At 49.3% G+C, this 17910-nt stretch overlaps 1 protein-coding gene across 1 annotated transcript in view; it reads left to right on the top strand.

Moving 5' to 3' along the window:
- LOC141058703 (dual specificity protein phosphatase 22-A-like) overlaps window positions 1-17528 on the top strand; it is a 34649-nt gene extending 17121 nt beyond the window's left edge. The window contains exons 4-7 of the mRNA XM_073554888.1: window positions 5741-5790; window positions 12307-12381; window positions 12813-12984; window positions 16262-17528. Coding sequence (XP_073410989.1) covers window positions 5741-5790; window positions 12307-12381; window positions 12813-12984; window positions 16262-16456 — 492 coding nt within the window. The 3' untranslated portion in view covers window positions 16457-17528. The remainder of the gene's footprint in view (window positions 1-5740; window positions 5791-12306; window positions 12382-12812; window positions 12985-16261) is intronic.
- Window positions 17529-17910: the final 382 nt, after the last annotated feature.

The raw sequence follows: 17910 nt of genomic DNA, 5'->3' as shown, positions 1-17910 counted from the left end.
CTGTATAATATTACTGCAGAGTATTATCTGTGCACCAGAGGGCAGTATTGCAGTATAATATTACTGCAGAGTATTATCTGTGCACCAGAGGGCAGCATTGCAGTATAATATTACTGCAGACTATTTTCTGTGCACCAGAGGGCAGTATTACAGTATATTACTGCAGAGTATTATCTGTGCACCAGAGGGCAGTATTGCAGTATATTACTGCAGAATATTATCTGTGCACCAGAGGACAGTATTGCAGTATATTACTGCAGAGTATTATCTGGACACTAGAGGGCAGTATTACAGTATAATATTACTGCAGAGTATTATCTGGACACCAGAGGGCGGTATTACTGTATAATATTACTGCAGAGTATTATCTGTGCACCAGAGGGCAGTATTACAGTATAATATTACTGCAGAGTATTATCTGTTCACCAGAGAGCAGTATTGCAGTTTATTACTGCAGAATATTATCTGTGCACCAGAGGGCAGTATTACAGAATAATATTACTGCAGAGTATTATCTGTGCACTAGAGGGCAGTATTACAGTATAATATTACTGCAGAATATTAAATGTGCACCAGAGGGCAGTATTGCAGTATAATATTACTGCAGACTATTACCTGTCCACCAGATGGCAGTATTGCAGTATATTACTGTAGAATATTATCTGTGCACCAGAGGGCAGTATTGCAGTATATTACTGCAGAGTATTATCTGTGCACCAGAGGGCAGTATTACAGTATAATATTACTGCAGATTATTATCTGTGCACCAGAGGGCAGTATTACAGTATAATATTACTGCAGACTATTATGTGTGCACCAGAGGGCAGTATTACAGTATAATATTACTGCAGAGTATTATCTGTGCACCAGAGGGCAGTATTGCACTATATTACTGCAGAGTATTGTCTGTGCACCAGAGGGCAGTATTGCAGTATAATATTACTGCAGAGTATTATCTGTGCACCAGAGGGCAGTATTGCAGTGTGTTACTGCAGAGTATTATCTGTGCACCAGAGGGCAGTATTGCAGTATATTACTGCAGAGTATTATCTGTGCACCAGAGGGCAGTATTACAGTATAATATTACTGCAGACTATTATCTGTGCACCAGAGGGCAGTATTACAGTATAATATTACTGCAGACTATTATCTGTGCACCAGAGGGCAGTATTACAGTATAATATTACTGCAGACTATTATCTGTGCACCAGAGGGCAGTATTGCAGTATAATATTACTGCAGACTATTATCTGTGCACCAGAGGGCAGTATTACAGTATAATATTACTGCAGAGTATTATCTGTGCACCAGAGGGCAGTTTTGCAGTATATTACTGCAGAGTATTATCTGTGCACCAGAGGGCAGTATTGCAGTATATTACTGCAGAGTATTATCTGTGCACCAGAGGGCAGTATTACAGTATAATATTACTGCAGAGTATTTTCTGTGCACCAGAGGGCTGTATTACAGTATAATATTACTGCAGACTATTATCTGTGCACCAGAGGGCAGTATTACAGTATAATATTACTGCAGACTATTATCTGTGCACCAGAGGGCAGTATCACAGTATAATATTACTGCAGAGTATTTTCTGTGCACCAGAGGGCTGTATTATAGTATAATATTACAGCAGACTATTATCTGTGCACCAGAGGGCAGTATTACAGTATAATATTACTGCAGACTATTATCTGTGCACCAGAGGGCAGTATCACAGTATAATATTACTGCAGAGTATTATCTGTGCACCAGAGGGCAGTATTGCAGTATATTACTGCAGAGTATTATCTGTGCACCAGAGGGCAGTATTACAGTATAATATTACTGCAGAGTATTTTCTGTGCACCAGAGGGCTGTATTATAGTATAATATTACAGCAGACTATTATCTGTGCACCAGAGGGCAGTATTACAGTATAATATTACTGCAGACTATTATCTGTGCACCAGAGGGCAGTATCACAGTATAATATTACTGCAGAGTATTATCTGTGCACCAGAGGGCAGTATTGCAGTATATTACTGCAGAGTATTATCTGTGCACCAGAGGGCAGTATTACAGTATAATATTACTGCAGAGTATTTTCTGTGCACCAGAGGGCTGTATTACAGTGTAATATTACTGCAGACTATTATCTGTGCACCAGAGGGCAGTATTACAGTATAATATTACTGCAGAGTATTATCTGTGCACCAGAGGGCAGTTTTGCAGTATATTACTGCAGAGTATTATCTGTGCACCAGAGGGCAGTTTTGCAGTATATTACTGCAGAGTATTATCTGTGCACCAGAGGGCAGTATTGCAGTATATTACTGCAGAGTTTTGTCTGTGCACCAGAGGGCAGTATTACAGTATAATATTACTGCAGAGTATTATCTGTGCACCAGAGGGCAGTATTACAGTATAATATTACTGCAGAGTATTGTCTGTGCACCAGAGGGCAGCATTGCAGTATAATATTACTGCAGAGTATTATCTGTGCACCAGAGGGCAGTATTACAGTATAATATTACTGCAGAGTATTATCTGTGCACCAGAGGGCAGCATTGCAGTATATTACTGCAGAGTATTATCTGTGCACCAGAGGGCAGTATTACAGTATAATATTACTGCAGAGTATTGTCTGTGCACCAGAGGGCAGTATTACAGTATAATATTACTGCAGAGTATTATCTGTGCACCAGAGGGCAGTTTTGCAGTATATTACTGCAGAGTATTATCTGTGCACCAGAGGGCAGTATTGCAGTATATTACTGCAGAGTTTTGTCTGTGCACCAGAGGGCAGTATTACAGTATAATATTACTGCAGAGTATTATCTGTGCACCAGAGGGCGGTATTACAGTATAATATTACTGCAGAGTTTTGTCTGTGCACCAGAGGGCTGTATTACAGTATAATATTACTGCAGACTATTATCTGTGCACCAGAGGGCAGTATTACAGTATAATATTACTGCAGAGTATTATCTGTGCACCAGAGGGCAGTATTACAGTATAATATTACTGCAGACTATTATCTGTGCACCAGAGGGCAGTATTACAGTATAATATTACTGCAGAGTATTATCTGTGCACCAGAGGGCAGTTTTGCAGTATATTACTGCAGAGTATTATCTGTGCACCAGAGGGCAGTTTTGCAGTATATTACTGCAGAGTATTATCTGTGCACCAGAGGGCAGTATTGCAGTATATTACTGCAGAGTTTTGTCTGTGCACCAGAGGGCAGTATTACAGTATAATATTACTGCAGAGTATTATCTGTGCACCAGAGGGCGGTATTACAGTATAATATTACTGCAGAGTTTTGTCTGTGCACCAGAGGGCTGTATTACAGTATAATATTACTGCAGAGTATTGTCTGTGCACCAGAGGGCAGTATTACAGTATAATATTACTGCAGAGTATTATCTGTGCACCAGAGGGCAGCATTGCAGTATATTACTGCAGAGTATTATCTGTGCACCAGAGGGCAGCATTGCAGTATATTACTGCAGAGTATTATCTGTGCACCAGAGGGCAGTATTACAGTATAATATTACTGCAGAGTGTTGTCTGTGCACCAGAGGGCAGTATTACAGTATAATATTACTGCAGAGTATTGTCTGTGCACCAGAGGGCAGTATTACAGTATAATATTACTGCAGAGTATTATCTGTGCACCAGAGGGCAGTATTACAGTATAATATTACTGCAGAGTGTTGTCTGTGCACCAGAGGGCAGTATTACAGTATAATATTACTGCAGAGTATTGTCTGTGCACCAGAGGGCAGCATTGCAGTATATTACTGCAGAGTATTATCTGTGCACCAGAGGGCAGCATTGCAGTATATTACTGCAGAGTATTATCTGTGCACCAGAGGGCAGTATTACAGTATAATATTACTGCAGAGTGTTGTCTGTGCACCAGAGGGCAGTATTACAGTATAATATTACTGCAGAGTATTGTCTGTGCACCAGAGGGCAGCATTACAGTATATTACTGCAGAGTATTATCTGTGCACCAGAGGGCAGTATTGCATTGCCGTTACTGCAGCGTGGTGTCTGTAAGACACTTGCTATTTGATAATCACAATTTAGTTTTAGAACTGTTCCATAATGGTGATCTGTATCTAATGCTTTATTACCTATGACAATTATTATTAGGGGTCAATGAGCAAAATCAGTCAGTAGTGAATGCGGCATCTCTCCCCCCATTATCAGTATCAGTCATTGATTGCAGCATTTTTCCCCCCATTATCAGTATCAGTCATTAGTGAGGTTGTAGTGATTGGATGCTGATTTACAGGTCCTGCAGTACTGGAGTGTGACTGAGCTGCGTGCTCTGCCTCTGCGGTGTCCGGTGCTGTTGTTGGGGGGACGCTGCAAGACTCTGGGGGGCCTGAAGCGCTGCTCCCCTGCTCAGGACGTTGTGATTGCCACCATTGATCATGAGCGGTGACAGGCAGTGTCCTTTGGTTTCCCGGGAGCGTCTCTTGTGCCCTGAGCCCCCTGCAGCACTGGAGTGTGACTTTGCCTCTGCGGTGTCCGGTGCTGTTGTTGGGGGGACGCTGCGGGACTCTGGGGGGCCTGATGCGCTGCTCCCCTGCTCAGGACGTTGTGATTGCCACCATTGATCATGAGCGGTGACAGGCAGTGTCCTTTAGTTTCCCGGGAGCGTCTCTTGTGCTCTGAGCCCCCTGCAGCACTGGAGTGTGACTTTGCCTCTGCGGTGTCCGGTGCTGTTGTTGGGGGGATGCTGCGGGACTCTGGGGGGCCTGATGCGCTGCTCCCCTGCTCAGGACGTTGTGATTGCCACCGTTGATCATGAGCGGTGACAGGCAGTGTCCTTTGGTTTCCCGGGAGCGTCTCTTGTGCTCTGAGCCCCCTGCAGCACTGGAGTGTGACTTTGCCTCTGCGGTGTCCGGTGCTGTTGTTGGGGGGACGCTGCGGGACTCTGAGGGGTCTGATGCGCTGCTCCCCTGCTCAGGACTTAGTGATTGTCACCATTGATCATGAGCGGTGACAGGCGGTGTCCTGTGGTTTCCCGGGAGCCTCTCTTGTGCTCTGAGCCCCCTGCAGCTGTTTCCTTTGCTCTTGTCTCTGGGAGAAGCAGAAGGAGCAGAGACATCTGTGGAGGATGCAGAGTCCCATCCTCCCGACGTTGCGGTCCCTGCCCTCAATCTCTGCTCGATGTGTTACTCAACCGGTCACCCCTTTCCTGTTCCTATTTCTTCCTGCCACACACAGGGGACATGGCGTGCGACGTGGCTCTGCTGCAGCACTGCGCAGGTTATTTTTATTTCTGCAGCGATCTCTGGGGCTGAGGATGAATCGCTGCCATGTTCTGTCTCCTCTGCGCAAAAATAAACCTGTGCGCTGTCCGCTCTGCAGTATGCCCTGGTCACGCAGGGGCACAATATTAGCGGACTGACGGACTGCTCAGTGCTGGGAGTCCTGCTGCACGGTGTGAGAAGGAGGCACAGGTGCACAGCTCAATACCAACCATTATAAATATCTGCTGATCCGCCCAGCAAACATTATACCACCCAGCAGATGCTCCTAGGACCCCTCTGGGACCCTCTCATGCTTCCCCCAAACACACAATGAAGTCAATGAGGCTGAACCCTGATTGTTCACACTGTGAGGCTCTTTATAATCTGGAGTGTTTGATTAATGTGGCTGTACATGTCGTGTATTACTGTTGCCGGGGGCTCCCTACATTCATGGCCATGATTTCTGCTCTCTCTCTCTCTTGTAGGAAATGACCTATCTGTGTATCGCGGCCTGTGACTCTGAGCGGCAGAACCTGTAAGAATCTCCGGATTTATCTCGTGTCATGTCGCAGACAAGTTTCATCTCTTGCACTTCTCTCCTCAGTCGCTGCCATTGTCAGTGGAAACCTGAGCGTCTGTTTCCTCCGCAGTCGGAGGTTTCTCTCATTATTACATTTTCTCACCCTTTGTGGAGTCTCGGTATGACGGCCGGGGAGTTTCTCGTCATAGGAGCTCGCACTCTAATGTAACTGTGACGCCGCACACAAACACAGACGTGACGAGCGGATTTGTATAAATTGTATTATTAGGCTCTGAGCGACTTCAGGACCTGATGTAGAAAAACTTTACTCTGACAACTCCTCCACAGGGCCCCTCATGTCCCTTCGCACAGCCACTCATGTACCTCCACACGTCCCCTTATGTCCCTCTGCAAGGCCCCTCATGTCCCTTCACATATCCCCTCATGTCCCTCTGCAAGGCCCCTCTTGTCCCTCTGCAAGGCCCCGCGTGTCCCTTCGCACAGCCACTCATGTACCTCCACACGTCCCCTTATGTCCCTCTGCAAGGCCCCTCATGTCCCTTCACACATCCCCTCGTGTCCCTCTGCAAGGCCTCTTGTGTCCCTTCACATAACCCCTCGTGTCCCTCTGCAAGGCCCCTTGTGTCCCTCTGCAAGGCCCCTCGTGTACCTTCGTACAGCCCCTCATGTACCTCCACACGTCCCCTCGTGTCCCTCTGGACGGCCCCTCGTGTCCCTCTGGACGGCCCCTCGTGTCCCTTCACATGGCCCCTCATGTACCTCCACACGTCCCCTCCTGTCCCCCCCCGCACAGTATGTCGTGACCCCCAGTAGTGATAGCACTGATGACATGTGGGCATCCTCCCCTCTATTAGGACATATATGGTGGGAACATATTATCCGGACACCCCCCAAACACCTCTGGGACCCCCACACAGTTGTGTCTCCTGAGATCTCCAGCTCAGTGGGGGCCGCAGGACGGTGGCAGCTGATAAACAACTTGCCCAATAAGTGTCACTTCTTCCAAGAACTTTTACTGTGAAAAAAAAAACACTTCCTCGCCTTTCCCCCGAATCTGCTGCTCTCCAGCCTCTCTGTCTGACCCCTCCGACCACTTCCCCTTCTCCAAGAACAGCCACCCCTGCAGTCTGCAGATCTGGGCGACCCATGGCACGGGTGCCTGAGAGGGGTGGCTTCACATGTGTGAGTGTATCCTGCAGAGTATTACACCACTGACTGCTGTAGAGCATCGCTCCTCACAGATACATAGTAATACACTGCCTTGGAAAAGTCTTCACGCCCTGTGACTTTTTCCACATTTTTCACGTAACATCTACCAACGTAAATGTATTTTATTGGGATTTTCTGTGACAAAACACAATGTAGCGAGTATTTGTTACGTGTAAAGGAAGTCACAAAGTTATTACATTGGTCCTCCTGGGTGTGATTTCTTCTCAGAGGTTTATGTGAGAACATTAGAAACCAAACAACATCATGAAAACCAAGGAGCCCACCAGACAGGTCAGGGATAAAGTTGTGGAAAAGAGGAAAGCCGGGTTAGGTTAGAAAAAATAGCCCCAAAAGACTGCAGAGAAAGGTGAAGAGACAGACCCCAAAAGACTGCAGAGGAAGGTGGAGAGACAGACCCCAAAAGACTGCAGAGACAGACCCTAAAAGACTCCAGAGAAAGGTGGGAGAGACAGACCACAAAAAACTGCAGAGAAAGGTGGAGAGACAGACCCCAAAAGACTGCAGAGAAAGCTGAAGAGACAGATCCCAAATAACTGCAGAGAAAGGTGGGAGAGACAGACCCCAAAAGACTGCAGAGAAAGGTGGGAGAGACAGACCCCAATAGACTGCAGAGAAAGATGGAGAGACAGACCCCAAATGACTGCAGAGAAAGGTGGGAGAGACAGTCCCCAAAAGACTGCAGAGAAAGATGGAGAGACAGACCCCAAATGACTGCAGAGAAAGGTGGGAGAGACAGACCCCAAATGACTGCAGAGAAAGGTGGGAGAGACAGACCCCAAATGACTGCAGAGAAAGGTGGGAGAGACAGACCCCAAATGACTGCAGAGAAAGGTGGGAGAGACAGACCCCAAAAGACTGCAGAGAAAGGTGGGAGAGACAGACCCCAAATGACTGCAGAGAAAGGTGGAAGAGACAGACCCCAAAAGACTGCAGAGAAAGATGGAGAGACAGACCCCAAATGACTGCAGAGAAAGGTGGGAGAGACAGACCCCAAATGACTGCAGAGAAAGGTGGGAGAGACAGACCCCAAAAGACTGCAGAGAAAGGTGGGAGAGACAGACCCCAAAAGACTGCAGAGAAAGGTGAAGAGACAGACCCCAAAAGACTGCAGAGAAAGATGGAAAGACAGACCCCAAATGACTGCAGAGAAAGGTGGGAGAGACAGACCCCAAAAGACTGCAGAGAAAGGTGGAAGAGACAGACCCCAAAAGACTGCAGAGAAAGGTGGGAGAGACAGACCCCAAAAGACTGCAGAGAAAGGTGGAAGAGACAGACCCCAAAAGACTGCAGAGAAAGATGGAGAGACAGACCCCAAATGACTGCAGAGAAAGGTGGGAGAGACAGACCCCAAAAGACTGCAGAGAAAGGTGGGAGAGACAGACCCCAAAAGACTGCAGAGAAAGATGGAGAGACAGACCCCAAATGACTGCAGAGAAAGGTGGAAGAGACAGACCCCAAAAGACTGCAGAGAAAGATGGAGAGACAGACCCCAAATGACTGCAGAGAAAGGTGGGAGAGACAGACCCCAAAAGACTGCAGAGAAAGGTGGAAGAGACAGACCCCAAAAGACTGCAGAGAAAGGTGGGAGAGACAGACCCCAAAATACTGCAGAGAAAGGTGGAAGAGACAGACCCCAAAAGACTGCAGAGAAAGATGGAGAGACAGACCCCAAATGACTGCAGAGAAAGGTGGGAGAGACAGACCCCAAATGACTGCAGAGAAAGGTGGGAGAGACAGACCCCAAATGACTGCAGAGAAAGGTGGGAGAGACAGACCCCAAAAGACTGCAGAGAAAGGTGGGAGAGACAGACCCCAAAAGACTGCAGAGAAAGGTGAAGAGACAGACCCCAAAAGACTGCAGAGAAAGATGGAGAGACAGACCCCAAAAGACTGCAGAGAAAGGTGGGAGAGACAGACCCCAAAAGACTGCAGAGAAAGGTGGAAGAGACAGACCCCAAAAGACTGCAGAGAAAGGTGGGAGAGACAGACCCCAAAAGACTGCAGAGAAAGGTGGAAGAGACAGACCCCAAAAGACTGCAGAGAAAGGTGGAAGAGACAGACCCCAAAAGACTGCAGAGAAAGGTGGGAGAGACAGACCCCAAAAGACTGCAGAGAAAGGTGGAAGAGACAGACCCCAAAAGACTGCAGAGAAAGATGGAGAGACAGACCCCAAATGACTGCAGAGAAAGGTGGGAGAGACAGACCCCAAAAGACTGCAGAGAAAGGTGGAAGAGACAGACCCCAAAAGACTGCAGAGAAAGATGGAGAGACAGACCCCAAATGACTGCAGAGAAAGGTGGAAGAGACAGACCCCAAAAGACTGCAGAGAAAGATGGAGAGACAGACCCCAAATGACTGCAGAGAAAGGTGGGAGAGACAGACCCCAAAAGACTGCAGAGAAAGGTGGAAGAGACAGACCCCAAAAGACTGCAGAGAAAGGTGGGAGAGACAGACCCCAAAATACTGCAGAGAAAGGTGGAAGAGACAGACCCCAAAAGACTGCAGAGAAAGATGGAGAGACAGACCCCAAATGACTGCAGAGAAAGGTGGGAGAGACAGACCCCAAATGACTGCAGAGAAAGGTGGGAGAGACAGACCCCAAATGACTGCAGAGAAAGGTGGGAGAGACAGACCCCAAATGACTGCAGAGAAAGGTGGGAGAGACAGACCCCAAAAGACTGCAGAGAAAGGTGAAGAGACAGACCCCAAAAGGCCGCAGAGAAAGCTGAAGAGACAGACCCCAAAAGGCCACATAGAAAGCTGAAGAGACAGACCCCAAAAGACTGCAGCAGTCATTGGTGATCCTACAAAGTGCTGACTCTGGGGCTTAATACTTTTGCACGGCCCAATTGTCAGATGTATATTATTATAATAATTAGTACACCCCGTATAATTTCCTTTACACGTCACGAATACTTGTTACTTTATGTTTGACATAAAATCCGAAGAAAATGCATTCACACTCCAAAGACAGACTGCTGGGGCTCACAATCTAGATTCCCTATCGGGGACAGCGATGATGATGTGTGTACAGCGCTGCGGAATATGTTAGCGCTATATGAAAATAAAGATTATTATTTACGTTTGTGGTGTAACATGAAAATGTGGAAAAGTTCACGGGGCGTGAAGACTTTTTCAAGCCCTTTCTAGCCTGCAGGTTATTACACCTCTGGCCTCGGTGATCTGCAGAACATCGCTGTTTTTCGTGCCGCGTGTCTCGGCCTTCGCTCTCCTGCCCACGTTGCTGCCCGCAGGAAGGGGCGGCTCGCTCATTCATCTGCTCGCTCTTTCTTCGCCCCCGGCGTGTGATGCAATCGCTGCTGCCGTCCTCGGAGCCGTCTCAAGTTCAGGGTTTACAATCATTTCTGCAAAAAAAGAAATATTGATTTGTGAAACGTCTAATTCTGAAACACACTTTTGTCGCCTTCGCTCTGGCGTTTCCGGATTTTGCCGCCTGTAGGGGGCGCCGTTGATTATTGGGATCGGTGTTGGGGAGATGAGGCCACGATATTATCCCATTTTTGCCGTTTCCTGATGAACCTAAAACTGTAAATGGAGCGAAATCTCTGTACGGTGAAATGTTCTAGACTTTGTGCTTCCATTTCTAAGATCTCTGCTTGCTGTCAGTTATGGTAAAAAGATCATGGAGAGACTGAGATCCCATAGAAGCACACACGTTCCTATAGCTGGGGGTTTGCTACACTTGCATCCAGTGTGACCATCCCCTGCCACACTAAACACATCGCCTGTGCTGATGGTTCGTTACAGTGTGTCAGTGCAGGCTGCGGCCCGTGATCAGTACACTCTCAATATTGCACCGATAGGACGCAGCGTGCGAGGTGGAGCGTGCAGGGAAGAGTTTCTTGGAGGTTGGGGGGCATCTGAAGCCTCTCGCTGCAGTTCTCGGGTCATTTTGCCCCATTTTCTGCCTCGCTCTCGTTTCCACCTTGTGCCTCCTTCACATTCTGCTCTTTGTGGTGGTGTTTCTTAGAGTCCAGCCTGCTGACCCCTGTGGAGGATGTGGGTTTCTCACCTTGTGAGAAGACGCCTTCCTCTATGTGCAGTGTAATGCGTGGTGGGCCGCCATACCCCGGTATACACTGATAATGGGTGGGGGTCCTACAGGAATGAGTATTTATAATCTAGTCTTACCCACTGAGCCACGTGACGTCCTTCGGTTTTCTATCAATCACCGTGTAATGATAAGTTCTTCACCTTTTTCCATACTTCTGCTTGCTGTGAGCTGATGGCGGTCTGTGCAGATAGAAGATGAGGCTGCGGTCTGTAATGTTGCTCCATTGTCTGTCCGTGCAGGTTATGCTGAGAGTTATGTGCTGGGTCCCGGTGGGACTCCAGCCTCTGGAGGAAGGCGTCAGTGCATGGGCGCCCCCTTTAGGTGGCGGTACTTGGCCTGTTTTCTGTAGGGCTGGCCCGGGGGGGGGCTATCCTATAATAGACCCTCATTGGGGATTTGTCTGCACATATGGCGATCTCTGTACTGCGCCTCTGCGCGTGTTGGAGCCATATGTGCCCGTGTACTATACGGGTAGAGCTTATCGGCTGCTCCACGCTCGTCCCCCAGTGGTTTCCTGCCTCGGGGGGGGGGGGGGGGGATTACACATGTTCTTCTCAGTCCTGCAGAAATGTCAGCATGAATCATCTCGGCTGCAGATCTGAAATGTCAGCGCGTACACACGTTACATTCAGCATTTCTCATCGCCGTCATATGATCCAAAACCGCAAAATACGCGAGAAAAAGCCAAGACGCCATCCTGACACCAGAGAGCAATAGAAGGCGGCCTTCGTTTTTCAGCAGGGTTTCGTTACAATTTCTTCAGCACTTTTCAGATCTGTGTAGGCGAATGGAAGCGGCGATCTACTGAGAGAGGTCGGATGAGAATGTAGTCGGCCACGGGGAATCGTGACAGCGGGCACATTGCACACAGTGGCTGCAGGGGATGAGTCCGGTGCTAGTGCTCCTCACACAGCTGCTGGAGCCGACGCCATGCTCTGTGAGCCCTCTCCTATCCTGCACTGACACATTGTAACAAGCACCGCAGCTGTGTGAGCAGGACAAGCTCAGGTTTATATACCCGGGAGTAGACTATACTTCTGTCCACTGACAGCAAGCAGAGGGTTGGAAAGGAAAACACATTGAAGAGAGATTGGCAGAACATTTCTGGCCGTGAGACTGAGCAGGGTGTCCGACAGCCTGTGACACGGGACGCCCGGTTGTCAGCAGTCGCACATTCTGACGCTTCTTCGTTCTTTCTCTTCTAGGATTCAGCACTTTCAGGAGAGCGTCCGGTTCATCCACGAGTGTCGTGTGAGCGGCGGCCGCTGCCTCGTCCACTGGTCAGTGCCGCACGCAGGAGGCGCGTGTTACGGATTAGCAGATTTCTGAATTATTGGAGGTTTTATCATCTATAATATATAACATTTCTGTAACTTTATAATCGCCACCGTTTCACTTTAAGATCTCCGCTTGCTGTCGGTGAATGGTAACAGGGGACTCGGCCCCGGACATGATGAATATTTGTCACTTCTGGGAGTTTGTTACAGTTGCATCAGTGTAGACAATGCTCTGTGCGGGACACAGCGGCCATACTATTATTATTATGCATTTATATAGCGCCATTTATTCCATGGCGCTTTACATGTGAAAAGGGGAAATGCAAGAATCTTCCCATATACCTACAGCAAGCAGGTAATGACAGGGTCTCTGTGGCCCCCAGGGCCCCGGGCAGGGGATGATGGCTGACTGCTGGTGTCTCCTGTGTGCACAGCTTGGCCGGTGTGTCGCGCAGCACCACCATCGTGGTCGCCTATCTGATGACGGTGACGTCCTGTGGATGGGAAGATTGTCTGTCGGCGGTGCGGGCCGTGAGGTCGTACGTGGGGCCCAACATCGGATTTCAGCAGCAGCTGCAGGAATATGAAAAGACGACGGCGAAAGAGGTAAAGGGGCGGGAAAAGGACAGCGGAGACCCCTATAGAGGAGATATTATACAGGGGGCTATAGAGGAGATATTATAGAGGGGGCTATAAAGGAGATATTATAGAGGGGGCTATAGAGGAGATATTATAGAGGGGGCTATAAAGGAGATATTATAGAGGGGGCTATAGAGGAGCAATAATAGAGGGGGCTATAGAGGAGATATTATAGAGGGGGCTATAGAGTTATTATACAGGGTGCTATGATAGGGGCAATAGAGGAGCAATGGGGCTATAGAGATATTATACAGGGGGCTATAGAGGAGCAATAATAGAGGGGGCTATAAAGGAGATATTATAGAGGGGGCTATAAAGGAGATATTATAGAAGGGGCTATAGAGGAGCAATAATAGAGGGGGCTACAATGGGGGCTATAGAGGAGATATACAGGGGGCTACGATGGGGGCTATAGAGGATATATTAAACAGGGGGCTATAGAGGAGATATCATAGAGGGGGTTATAGAGAAGATATAGAGGGGGCTATAGAGGTGATCTTATTTGGCTGTACAGTAGCTCTTATGGGGGCTGATACTATATACTGCTAGTCCCAGTATCGCCATCATGTATGGGGGGGCTCTGCCAGTGTACGTTGTGCGCTGACTAATATTAGTCATTGTGTTTATGTTGTTGTGTCGCCGTCATATTACAATCCCAGAGCGGCCGGTGGGTCACAGGGTCCTGACGTTTCTCCTCTTCAGGGTTTTCACATCATTTAGAAATTCTCCCGGGTCACGATCCGTTCATCACATGTACAAGAAACTGCTGATGTCGATTGCAACACCGTGTAGATTAACCCTTCCCGTTATTGTGACACTTGTGGCTCCCTCACTTAGGACACCGTCACATTGGTTAGTAGTGATTGGACCCTCCGATGTGACGGGGCTGGGTCGTGCAGCCGTGGTCATAGGGGTCCCCAGGATTGTCTCCTGTTAGACAGCAGCCAGCGATAACTGCACTCTGTGCCAATGACCATGGACACCCAGGGTCTGTGCCCACTTTATACCTCCGTCCTGTTCTGCCGGCCAGTGCTCGAAAGCTAGAGATGCCGCCAGTTTAATGATAGCATAACGCCATCCGGTCATCAGCCGCAGTGATCGTCTGCAGCAAGTCCGTGATTAACAGATCCTTCCAGGCTACCGCCGGGCCGTGCACATGTATGTCCACCAATGTCTACAGGGCCAATCATCTAATGTGTATGAGGGTCTGAGCGCTCCCAACATCGGCCATCAACTGCCTCATATCGGAAAAATAAGCTGCTGCCACAGAAGTCCAGAGTGAATAAAAGGGTCTGGAGGGGGACAGAGGGGTCTGGAGGGGGACAGAGGGGTCTGGAGGGGGACAGAAGGGTCTGGAGGGGGACAGAAGGGTCTGGAGGGGGACAGAGGGGTCTGGAGGGGGTCTGGAGAGGGACAGAGGGGTCTGGAGGGGGACAGAAGGGTCTGGAGGGGGACAGAGGGGTCTGGAGGGGGACAGAGGGGTCTGGAGGGGGACAGAGGGGTCTGGAGGGGGACAGAAGGGTCTGGAGGGGGACAGAAGGGTCTGGAGGGGGACAGAGGGGTCTGGAGAGGGACAGAGGGGTCTGGAGGGGGACAGAGGGGTCTGGAGGGGGACAGAAGGGTCTGGAGAGGGACAGAGGGGTCTGGAGGGGGACAGAGGGGTCTGGAGGGGGACAGAGGGGTCTGGAGGGGGACAGAAGGGTCTGGAGGGGGACAGAAGGGTCTGGAGGGGGACAGAAGGGTCTGGAGGGGGACAGAGGGGTCTGGAGGGGGACAGAAGGGTCTGGAGGGGGACAGAAGGGTCTGGAGGGGGACAGAAGGGTCTGGAGGGGGACAGAGGGGTCTGGAGGGGGACAGAGGGGTCTGGAGGGGGACAGAGGGGTCTGGAGGGGGACAGAAGGGTCTGGAGAGGGACAGAGGGGTCTGGAGGGGGACAGAGGGGTCTGGAGGGGGACAGAGGGGTCTGGAGGGGGACAGAAGGGTCTGGAGGGGGACAGAAGGGTCTGGAGAGGGACAGAGGGGTCTGAAGGGTCACAGTAGTGAGGGGGCACGGGGACACATCGTGTGTCAGGGCCTCCAGCCATGAGCAGAGACATTAACCAAAACCAAGTCTATGGTCGACCTGAACACCAGCAAAATGGCCGAGCCGAGGAAACCTCATTGTGAAGAAAAGGAAGCCGGTAGATGACAGCAATGGTGGAGCGCGAGGCGCGCCGGCAGCAGACCCGTTCCGGGAGCTGAAGACAAGGCTCCTCGCAGGGGACAGGGCTGGAGACTTTCCGCTGTGTGGCTTTTGTTTTCCGCCTCTACCTGATGCCTTTATACTCATGTGATGACCCCACTTGTAGCCGCGGGTCTGTCGCTCATCTTCTGACCCCATTGGGTGACATTTCATGTGAGAGACCATCCTGTGCAGTTATAGCTCTGCCATAGACAAGTCCCACACCGTTACATGGCCGGTCCGTAACTGAGAAATCAGCATCTGACTAGATGTGAAGCCTGTGTCACTCCAGCTCTATTCCCTGCCCAGCGCCACCTCCTGACCACCCTATACTGTGAGACTTCAGTAGAAGGAGGCGTTGCTGGGCAGGGAATAGAGCTGGAGTGACACAGGCTTCAGATCTACCATAGCTCTTCAGCTTCATTTGCATAGCAAATCAAACGCTGATTTCTCAGTAACGGAGGAACGGATTGGCCGTGTAAAGATATTGAGAGATATTCATGCGGATATAGAGAGTTTGGGGGAGAAATCCTGCTGACTGTTTCCTTTTAAAGGGTTCTCAGCTTTGGACAATCTGATAACAATAAGTTGGTTGATAATTTTCCTCCTGCCGTGACCCCCAGTGATCTGCTGTAGGGGGACATGTCAGAAAGTATTCAGCCTCCCCACAGCGCCACCACAGGGGAAACTAAGCATTACACAGTCTCCACTCACATCAGTGAGATGCTGTGTATCGCAGGACGGCTCCCCATTGTGTATAACTTTGGTAATGTATAATAAACTCTTTCTGCTACCGGGAAACCATCAGCAAGCAGGGAAACCATTGAGGATGGCTCTTATCTGAAGAGCATAGTGATGACGTAAGCATCTGCTGCTCATTAACACTTGGGCCCGGATTCGTCACCGCAGTGTCTCCGCTTTTCTGGAGTAATTTGCAGCTTTTTTAGTGTCTTTAGTATTTTGTGACATTTGTAAAGCTTTCCTTCTTTTCTGATGATCCTGTCCCTGTTTTCGCCCCTACAGTACAGACTGCGGCTGCTGCAGGAATATGGACGAAGCCCCTACACAGATCAGGAGCGAGTCCTCAGATTACTGTCCGAACAGGAACAGCAGGAGCAGCTGAGGCAAACGCAGAAGCACTGGGTGAACCGGCCGGAGACAGACTACTCGCTCCCGTACAAAGCCTACGGCTCCAAACACAGGTGGGGCGACGTGTAGGACAACGGGGGCGTGTGGAGGAGCGTGCAGTGTGCCAGGGGGGCTTGTGTGCTGCACTGCCCACCATGGGAGTCTACAGCTATGAAGGCTGACTGCCAAAGTCCCCCAAGCTTCATCAACCCCCCAGGAGGAGACGTGCGCCCCCGCAAGGGCTAATATCTGGACACTTCATACGGGGCCACGGACCCACCTCTGTGCCCTGAATATTAATTCTCCGCATTCTACTTCTCTTTTCTTAGAAATTCTATGAAGTGGGAATAAAATGTTACGTTATTCCCACAATTCTTTTACTTTCAGTCGTCTTACTCGTGAAGGATAGAACTGGGCGGACGCTTCTCTTCTGCGCAGGTTTTTGTCTTGTCCAGCAGCGCCCCAGCACTTTATTATGGGATGGATCCAGAGGCAGGCAAAGCCTCCAGGCGGGAGCTTATTACCCCGTATTCATGGGCACATCGCCTCCCAGCACTGAATCTGGCAATCAGAATAACTGACGGGATCAACATCCCGATCGCCACAATCCAGGTCCCATAAACTGTAATATTATACTTTCCAGAAAGGCATCGAGGTCCTTCTAGAACTTGTTTAGTGAAATAGCCATCATGTGACAGAGAGTGCTATAGCCTCGCCGCTCTTACAGGAAAGAATCCACAGTCTCGCCGCTCTTACAATAAAGAATCCACAGTCTCGCCACTCTTACTATAAAGAATCCACGGTCTCGCCGCTCTTACTATAAAGAATCCACGGTCTCGCCGCTCTTACTATAAAGAATCCACGGTCTCGCCGCTCTTACAGTGAAGAATCCACGGTCTCGCCGCTCTTACTATAAAGAATCCACAGTCTCACCGCTCTTACAGTGAAGAATCCACGGTCTCGCCGCTCTTACTATAAAGAATCCACAGTCTCACTACTCTTACAATAAAGAATCCACACTCTCACCGCTCTTACTATAAAGAATCCACAGTCTCACTACTCTTACTATAAAGAATCCACGGTTTTACTGCTCTTACAGTGAAGAATCCACACTCTCACCGCTCTTACAGGAAAGAATCCACAGTCTCGCTGCTCTTACAGGAAAGAATCCACAGTCTTAATACTTGAACAGTAAATAATCCATAATCACAGCTCGGATAGTAAAGAATCCATAGTATGACTGCTTGTATGACAAAGAACCCATGGTATCATAGCTTGTACAGTACAGAATCATCTGTGGTTACGGTGACACCTTTCCCCTAGTTGTAGCGGATGCCCCCTTGTCCCTGGTACAGGCCCAGGAGTAGACACGTCATTATACAGATGTCTGTACGGTCCGCACACTGTGATAACATCGCCCCTATGATGTATTTTCTCTGCACTGGACGCCCCCCGGGTTCTGCAAGACGCCCATTCCCGTAATAACCTGGGCTGCCTCCTGCCTTCATACACAGGGTTCCTGGTGCGGCCCGGCCTGGTGACTT

Source organism: Dendrobates tinctorius, unplaced genomic scaffold, assembly GCF_039654945.1.
Source record: "Dendrobates tinctorius isolate UK_male_01 unplaced genomic scaffold, ASM3965494v1 ptg000214l, whole genome shotgun sequence".
NCBI classification, from domain to species: Eukaryota; Metazoa; Chordata; class Amphibia; order Anura; family Dendrobatidae; genus Dendrobates; species Dendrobates tinctorius.
Note: the sequence above shows the minus strand (reverse complement) of the source record. Positions and strands in the feature narration are given on the sequence as shown.